The 10,019-nt window shown below is 42.4% G+C and overlaps 1 protein-coding gene across 1 annotated transcript in view; it reads left to right on the forward strand.

The window, feature by feature from the left end:
• Window positions 1-9,816: 9,816 nt before the first annotated feature.
• The window catches only part of LOC110455391 (putative aminopeptidase W07G4.4), a 39,339-nt gene continuing 39,136 nt past the window's right edge, over window positions 9,817-10,019 (forward strand). The window contains exon 1 of the mRNA XM_021505501.1: window positions 9,817-9,898. Coding sequence (XP_021361176.1) covers window positions 9,885-9,898 — 14 coding nt within the window. The 5' untranslated portion in view covers window positions 9,817-9,884. The remainder of the gene's footprint in view (window positions 9,899-10,019) is intronic.

Consider the following 10,019-nt stretch of genomic DNA (forward strand, 5'->3'; position numbering starts at 1 on the left):
CCCTGCGGGCCAGGACGATGATCACCGCACCCTGTATTAGCTCACTCAGCCCTGCGGGCCAGGACGATGGACACCGGACCATGTATTAGGTCACTCAGCCTTGTAGGCCAGAACGATGGACACCGGACCATGTATTAGCCCACTCAGCCCTTCTGGCCAGAACGATGGACACCCCACCATGTATTAGCTCACTCAGCCCTTCGGGCCAGGACGATGGACAACACACCATGTATTAGCTCACTCAGCCCTTCTGGCCAGGACGATGGACACCGCGCCCTGTATTAGCCCACTCAGCCCTTCAGGCCAGGACGATGGACAACCCACCATGTATTAGCTCACCCAGCCCTGCGGGCCAGGACGATGGACACCGGACCATGTATTAGGTCACTCAGCCTTGTAGGCCAGGACGATGGACACCAGACCATGTATCAGCCCACTCAGCCCTTCGGACCAGGACGATGGACACTGCACCCTTTATTAGCTCACTCATCCCTTCTGGCCAGAACGATGGACACCGGACCATGCATTAGCCCACTCAGCCCTTCGGACCAGGACGATGGACACTGCTCCCTGTATTAGCTCACTCAGCCCTGCAGGCCAGGACGATGGACACCCCACCATGTATGAGCTCACTCAGCCCTTCGGGCCAGGACGATGGACACTGCACCCTTTATTAGCTCACTCACCCCTGTTGGCCAGGACGATGGACACCGGACCATGTATTAGCCCACTCAGCCCTTCGGGCCAGGACGATGGACACTGCACCCTGTATTAGCTCACTCACCCCTGTGGGCCAGGACAATGGACACCGGACCATGTATTAGCCCACTCAGCCCTGCGGGCCAGGACGATGGACACCGCACCCTGTATTAGCTTACTCAGCCCTGCGGGCCAGGACGATGGACACCGGACCATGTATTAGCCCACTCAGCCCGGCGGGCCAGGACGATGGACACCGCACCCTGTATTAGCTTACGCAGCCCTGCGGGCCAGGACGATGGACACCGGCCCATGTATTAGCCCACTCAGCCCTGCGGGCCAGGACGATGGACACCACACCATATATTAGCCCATTCAGCGCTGCGGGCCAGGACGATGGACAATACTGATGATATACTTACTTTGGGTTTATATTGGCAACAGGTTTATCAACCACACTATAACCAAAAAATGTTATAAACTTCTCTCCGTTAAAAGCATGTTTAGTGTTTTAATGAATTCCCTTATCAGATTTTATGAAATCTCTGAAATTCAAATAACCAGTGCAGACACCAAAATAGATGGACAGATGGGCCAGCTGCCATCTAGCTTTAACTGAACACACAGCTGGTACGTATTAGAAATTATAACAAATCAAACTTAGCATTTATTACACAGGCAAGTACTTTTGTAACTTTGTTTTTTATTTTTTCACACAAAACAGTTGTAAATTTCCTAAAAGAACCCTGTTTAAAAAAAGCAAAGATAATGATACGAAAATATTTCACTGAATATAAACTTGATAGAAATGACTGACCTACCTGTAGTCAATAGTCAATTGGCAAATATCCACTGATTCCTGGGTGAACAGCTGTTTTAGAGAACTCCGCAGTGTCCTGGCATCTTCTCCTTAAAATGCAAAAAACAAAAGTAAGCGGGGGCTCACATTGAGGTAACACAATACCACCACCCCACTACACATCTCAAAATTATCAAGTGTGACTTTTGACCTTTAATCTTTACCTGCATGTATAATGACCTCTCAATCGTCACGTTGTGACCATCAAAATATATATAGATGTATAAATTGATGTTACAATGCAATGGTGAATGTATATCTACCAAATCTGTTGAGAGATTCATGAGAAATCCTGTAGGCTGGCTTTTTAATTTGAAAGTGGTATAGTGTGACCTATGACCCTTTAACCTTGACCGATGACCTCCAAAAACTAATCAGGTGTAGAACTCAATGTAAGTACATTAATTGTATAACAATTGCGTATATACATGTATACACTAAATCTATTGATGCTGGTCTGTAAGCTATCTTAACACAACTGTTTTACTGTTTATGGACATACAGCCTGTCCCTCTTCAACTTAGTGGGAGGTATATAATAATACACTTTACTGACTTAATTGCAACATAGGTGTATGCTTGTTATTGTTTATAAGTTGTCATTCTAGAACGGTAGCTGCCATTATCATGATAATACGATGTAAAAAAAAAATCAGGTTTTATTTTACAAAAAGGTCAACCATATCTAGCAGAAAAATAGTTTTTCAAGTGTATGAGAGGGTGGCTTATTCAAATGCATTTTACATAAGGATTGGCCGTTTAATCCTTATATTTACATACTAAATCTTTAATAGTGAAGTGTCTGTGTTGTCAGTGCTAACAAGATTCAACGAACAGCCCAACATCACTAAAATGTTTGCTGCTAATGGTTGTCTCATGTTATTCCAGGAAGGAGGAGAAACTGATGAAATTGCGTTCATATTTCTATGAAAGGAATTTCCTCTGGTAATGCTCAAAGAGGAATATTGGAAATGTTAATATAAAGAATTTTCGTTAACAGTACATTACCAATTACTGAAATAAATAAACCAACGAACTTAATTGTTTACAAAAACAAGAGGCCCAAGGGGCCTGTATCGCTCACCTGGATTATAAAGCAATATCATGGGAAATTATTCTTATTACATTAAATCCCTCCAATGGTACAGAATAGTAAAATCATATGGCATTCCTCAAAAGCTGATTGACCTGATTAAAACCTTTTACCACAATTTCAACTGCCGAGTAGGATCCAGAGATGTGTATTTTCCGGTTAAGACTGGAGTCCGTCAAGGGTGCGTTATGTCATCTACCCTCTTCATCATTGCAATAGATTGGGTCATGCGAAGAACAACAGCAGACAAAAACAGAGGCATTAGATGGGGCACATTCACAACACTTGAAGACATAGATTTTGATGATGACATTGCCATCCTTCCACACAAACACCAACACATTCAAGAAAAGACCAATCGCCTTACAGAATATGCTGGACAAATGGGTTTAAAAATCAACAAAAAGAAAACAGAAGTTATGAAATTAAACATCACCTATCCAACACCAGTCATAATAAACGGACAACCCCTCCCGACAGCAGACACTTTCACTTACCTAGGCAGCAAAGTTAGCAGAGATGGAGGCGCCGACAAAGACATAAAACAGAGACTTTCGAAAGCCAGAGCAGCATTCAACAACTTGCAACCAGTATGGCGATTCGGACGATACACCATACGGACTAAACTGAAATTATACAACAGCTGCATACTTCCAATCCTTCTGTATGGTTCATAATATTGGAGAATGACAGAGCTAGACCAATTAAAGCTGTCAACATTCCGTACAAAGAACTTGAGAAGGATCCTTAAAATATTTTGGCCACAAAAGATCTCAATCAAGGACCTTCTCAACAGATGCAACCAAAAAGACATGTCAGCTATCCTTAGCGATAGACGTTGGAAATGGATTGGTCATGTTCTTCGAAAGAACCCGACCAACATCACTAAAACAGCTCTTTTTTGGACACCTGAGGGAAAACGAAAACGAGGAAGACCCAAGATAACGTGGAGAAGAACCGTCAATGCCGAGCTAGACGAATCACATCAGACATGGAGATCAATACAGAAGCTAGCCAACGACAGACAGTTGTGGAGGAATTTCGTTGCTGCCCTACACGCCACTGGGCGTAATGGGCAGTAAGTAAGTAAGTAATGGTACAGAAGAAGAAAGAGTTTAAAGATTTAAACTTCTAATTTNAAACTTATTCCCCTTTGCCCAAGGATGATCCAGGTTAAATTAGGATAAGAACCCTTAATACCTATGGTAGAAGAGGGATTTAAAAGGTTTTACCTCTATTTCCCTTATTGGGACCGACCTCTCTGCCCCCAGTGGGGTCCACACCTACCGTGTATACAACATTACACCTTGACCTATCAATGCTCCAGACCAAATCGGGATGAAATATCTTAATCGCTATGGTAGATGAAGGATTTTAAAGGTTTTATCTCTCTTTCCCCTATTGGGCACCACCTCTCTGCCCCTAGGGGCCACACCCACCGATTATACAAAATTGAGTCCCCTTGGCCCAAGGATGCTCCAGACCAAATTAGGATAAACTCCCTTAATCCCTACGGAAGGAAAAGGATTTCAACAGTTTTACCACTATTTACCCTATTGGGCCCCACCTCTCTGCCCCCAGGGGGTCCAAACCCACCGTTTATACAAAATTTAGTTCCCTTTACCCAAGGATGCTTCAGATTGAGTTGGGATAAAATCCCTTAATCCATATGGTAGAAGAAGGATTTTAAAGGTTTTACCTCCATTTCCCCTATTGGGCACCTGGGATGGCCAACTATGCTCTTGTGCAGTTTGCACAAACACATAGTGATATTCACTTCAGGAATTTATCTTTTGTGATATTATTTCTACTTTATATGTGATATGCTATGTAATGTATACATTTGTGTCTCTCTTCCTTTTTTAGTATTCTGTGATTTTTGTTGTTAAATTACTTATATATGTGTATACATATGTTTGTGGCAAGAATAGCACTGCAGTGCTAATGTTATTTTGTTTGTAATATGCGACAGTAAATAAAATTTCTTGAATCTTGAATCTTGAATCCAGACCAAATTTGAATAAAATCCCTTAATTCCTACAGTAGAAGAGGGATTTTAAAGGTTTTACCTCTATTTTCCCTATTGGACCCCACCTCTCTGCCCCCCTGGGGCCCAGACCCACCGTTTATACAAAATTGAGTCCCCCTGGCCTAAGGATGCTCCATATAAAATTTAGTCCAATTTTTGTCCTTTGGTCGGGGGAGGGGACAAGCGCAGACTCTGACACACCTGTTTGGCCAGTCAGGAGTCGCTTCCAACCTACGGGAATAGTCCCACTTCCTTCTGGTGTCCGGATATAGTCTTATGGGTTTTACTTTTCGTAACTTATTCTCATAGAGGCGGTATGGTCGCATGTTTGTTGACCATCTTTCCCCAAATGTCTGCTACTTCACGGCCTCACAAGCTGGTTCTGGTTCGTCACGCGGTCTTTTATACCTTACAGCTCTCGAACTGACCCTTCCGATTTTATGTGGGAAGAAGCCCACGTGGTCGGGCAGGTGACCCAATATACCATTTCACGTCCGATCGGTAAATCGAACCCCGGTCGCCTTAGTGAAAGGTTAAGTGCGAGATCCATATTGGTGACGCTGACATCCAAAACCTCTATCTGCTTCAAGGTCTGGCAGTACATTAAAGGTTGTGCTAACTTCCTTCAGCATTTCGATTTATCTGTCTGCCTGGTCGAAAAAAAAGCGTCAACATATGTACAGGATATCTATTTACAAAATTCGTACCAAAAAAAGTATCCCGGAAATTTGCTAATTCCAACTCGCCGCATTCTAACAAACAGTGATTGCGTCTTCAAATGTTCTCTTGCAATGAGCGCATAATAGTTTTCAATCAGGTGGGTAATCCAGAATTTGGAAACAGATTTGCAAGCTCCAATCAAAGAAGGATGGCTTTTTAAAAGGGACCAGATCACTGCATTTCAGGATGGAGACTTTTGAATCTTTAAATCTCAGGCGAATTATGTAAACGATCTTTCTAGTCATCCAATTCTTTACAAATAAGAACATTTTCAGAAGGTTTTTCCAACGTAAAGTTACTCTAGAGGACCAATCATAGAAATATAATTCTAAAAAATAATGAAAATTGTACTTGTATAGAATGTCCCATGCATCAGCAATAAAATTCTTTTCAGCTTTTTGTACGTCAATGCGTTTTTAATACAATGGCAATAAAAAATAGTTGTTTAGATGTACAATAAGTGTTGGTTCTACATAATGTCGAGCGTAAGCCATGGAGTATTGCAGAGAGCGAAAGTGAGCGTAACCCCTGGAGTATTGCAGAGAGCGAAAGTCAGCGTAACCCCTGGAGTATTGCAGAGAGCGAAAGTGAGCGTAACTCCTGGAGTATTGCAGAGATCGAAAGTGAGCGTAACCATGGAGTATTGCAGAGAGCGAAAGTAAGTATTGCAGAGAGCAAAAGTGAGCGTAACCCATGGAGTATTGCAGAGAGCGAAAGTGAGCGTAACCCATGGAGTATTGCAGAGAGCGAAAGTCAGCGTAACCCCTGGAGTATTGCAAAGAGCGAAAGTCAGCGTAACCCCTGGAGTATTGCAGAGAGCGAAAGTCAGCGTAACCCATGGATTATCGAGGACGTGAGCAACAGATCAATGAAGCGAAGATAAACCAAGCATACCTAATGCGATGTAAGATCTGGTCCTCAGAGGGACATTTTAAATTAATCTAATTTACACAGCACTGGGCCTACATGTAACTACCTATACATCTACCTGTATTATATACTCCCAGTGACGTCACCACACGCTACATAATCCTGAAACAAACGCCTGATGTACTAAAAATAACTATTTAGCTGTAACATTGCAACTAAAATCGGAAATTTATTTTATAGATAAGTGTTACAATCCGTTTCATCGTTTTATGCTAAAACGATGGTGTGACAGATGGTATCAGCCGTTAGTAAGGATAGATAACGTGAATTTAATAAGGTTTAAAATATACATGAACATAACGTTTATCTGTTTTGTATATTGCTATAATATATCAGTTTTTAAATGTTACTCATTTTCATGAGTGATCAAGGACTTTCTTAAGTGAATTTTTCAAATACAAACGATTAAGTGCATGGAGTTCGTTTTGTGATCAGTCTCTAAAAACGGCTGGGGCGTAGCCTTGATAAAACCCAACAAATGGATGCAAGAATGTGGTCCAGACAGGGGCGTGAGAATGGGAGGGGGAGGGGGAAGGGGTCGAGAACTGTTAAACAGACTTCTCTACACACCCATACCAAAATTCTGTTTAAGGGTGGTCAGATATATTGTATATAGCTGTGTGATCTCGAATTCCAAAAACAAAAATTTAAGACAAGGATGTTCAAGGTTTCAATTAATGGCTTCATTGTTTTGCTTCATAGTAAGGTTGTTTTATGGCTCGTCAATTTCCTTTTGAACGAAAATCTAGCTCATATCGCAAAATTGTTGGAAACAATTTTTGACATGAGACAGAGTCTGTTTAATGAATTGACAAAGATTAGTCATGAGCGATGGTTTGTGGCAGCGGTCACACTTTCGACAATTTCTCGTAATGTTTAAAGACTTTTGTAATTACCGCATGCATCGCACTTACACTTCTTTTGCTGCTACAGAAAAAACGTCCTTAAATAACTTGACCTAAACAGTATATTTCTGCTTATCGGGTCTTTATATTCGAACCACGGACTCTATAGCATTTTATTCCGTGCTCGGACTAACGAGCCATTGGACTATCAAGTATTTGGACTGTCAAGTCTTTGGACTGTCAAGCCCTCGGACTGTCAAGTCTTTGGACTGTCAAGTCCTCGGACTGTCAAGTCTTCGGACTGTCAAGGTTTCGGACTTTCATGTCTTTGGACTGTGAAATCTTTGGACTGTAAAGCCCTCGGACTGTCAAGTCTTCGGACTGTCAAGTCTTTGGACTGTCAGGTCTTTGGAATGTCAAGTCTTTGGACTGTCAAGCCTTCGGACGACTGTCAAGCCTTTGGACTGTCGGGTCTTTGGACTGTCAAGTCTTCGGACTGTCCAGGCGCGTAGCTAGCCCCTTTACCATGTGTAAGCCCGACATCGGGTTGCCGAAGGCAGCCCCCCCCCCCCCCCCGGAAGCGCGTAGCCCGAGGCAGGGGGAGGGTATGGGAGGTGGTCTTCCCCCTCCCGTAATGGGGTCTGGGGGATCTCCCCCATGAAAAATTTGTTTTTTAGATCGTCCCAGGAGCCATTTCCCACGTCCTGATGTCCGTTTTCTCGTTTTAATCCGCAAGAAAACAGTCCTATTTTTTTTTTATATATATATACCTATTTACGTGGATCCAGTGTAATTCTGAAGATTAACCGTCGGTATTGCTTTGTACACCCTCCATACATACATTGTCTGGTTTTTATCTAATCTTGATAAATGCATTTGATACTTATGCATTAGTGAACATGCAATTGGGTTTGTTTTACTCATAATCTGATCCGAGTTAATTGGGAAGCGATGTTACCCCCACTGTCACTTTTACTCAGTCTCCCACACAGTTTCGTCTTCTGTTTGTGCTTTGTAACTGGTTCCTTATACTTGCTCCTATTATTTGTTGGGCATTTCGAGAAGCGAGGTTGCCCCACTAACTATTAACAATGTATCATATCTGAGGAATTACATATGTATACTATATATTCAAAACTTAAACTCCACTTTATAGTATCAGCAAGGATAAAAACATCATGAAAACCTATACTTGTCAAAATCTTGTGCAAGCCCGGGCTTATTGGCTTACATGGTAGCTACGCGCCTGCTGTCAGGTCTTTGGACTGTCAAGTCTTTGGACTGTCAAGCCTTCGGACGACTGTCAAGCCTATGGATGACTAGGTTTCGTCACATGAAGAAGTTTTTTCCCGTAGAGTTTCCCCGGAAAGAGGGGGAAATCAGGCGCGTAGCTACCATGTAAGCCAATAAGCCCGGGCTTGCACAAGATTTTGACAAGTATAGGTTTTCATGATGTTTTTATCCTTGCTGATACTATAAAGTGGAGTTTAAGTTTTGAATATATAGTATACATATGTAATTCCTCAGATATGATACATTGTTAATAGTTAGTGGGGCAACCTCGCTTCTCGAAATGCCCAACAAATAACAGGAGCAAGTATAAGGAACCAGTCACAAAGCACAAACAGAAGACGAAACTGTGTGGGAGACTGAGTAAAGGTGACAGTGGGGGTAACATCGCTTCCCAATTAACTCGAATCAGATTATGAGTAAAACAAACCCAATTGCATGTTCACTAATGCATAAGTATCAAATGCATTTATCAAGATTAGATAAAAACCAGACAATGTATGTATGGAGGGTGTACAAAGCAATACCGACGGTTAATCTTCAGAATTACACTGGATCCACGTAAATAGGTATATATATAAAAAAAGAAGACTTTTTTCTTGCGGATTAAAACGAGAAAACGGACATCAGGACGTGGGAAATGGCTCCTGGGACGATCTAAAAAAACAAATTTTTCATGGGGGAGATCCCCCAGACCCCATTACGGGAGGGGGAAGACCACTTCCCATACCCTCCCCCTGCCTCGGGCTACGCGCTTCCGGGGGCGGGGGGGCTGCCTTCGGCAACCCCATGTCGGGCTTACACATGGTAAAGGGGCTAGCTACGCGCCTGGAAATCTCCTCTGACGGTTCTGTATCACAGGGACCTGAGAACTTGCTACAGCTATATTTAGACCTTAGCTAAGGTGTTCAGAGTTATTTTACACGTTTTAGGGTTAAGATCAAATTTCAGTAAAAATGCCACCTCCAACCATCGGCATTCCAAAAGTTGATCTTTACATTTATGTACCTGAACTAGTTTAGGTCCAATTATAGGTGAAACAAATTATCAGTTCCCTGTGCTCTGTATGTTAGTGAACAGTCACTGGTTATAACTTTATATAACTAATCAAAATGGATGCAACAAAATAATAAGATGGGGAGAAAATTAAAATTTAGTTTGCTGTTGATACATTTTGTATATCATAGAGGCATTTTGAAGATTTTTCAGTATTTGACAAATTGTAATACTTCAACAAACTTGATTAAAGTTGGTAAAGTTATAAATCCCAATTTGTACTCTCCGATTCGCTTATCCGCTGCCCGATGACATCACACGAGAGCGGTCTCCCTGCACAGGATTACACAAGGCTCGTCACGTGGTCGTGGGTCTACTTTCAGTTCGTGTACAGCAGGACGGCGGTGTTGGTCTAGCTAGCAGCATGAAGAATAACGGGTAACTGTTTGAATAAAGGCCCGCGGGACTCCCGGGTGCAGACACGAGGCTAGCTAAACATGGCAGAGATTGGGGAGGGGCGTTAATGACATGGAAAAGGGTGTAACGGGGTGGGGGGGTG

This window comes from Mizuhopecten yessoensis, unplaced genomic scaffold, assembly GCF_002113885.1.
Source record: "Mizuhopecten yessoensis strain PY_sf001 unplaced genomic scaffold, ASM211388v2 scaffold8213, whole genome shotgun sequence".
Lineage (NCBI taxonomy): Eukaryota > Metazoa > Mollusca > Bivalvia > Pectinida > Pectinidae > Mizuhopecten > Mizuhopecten yessoensis.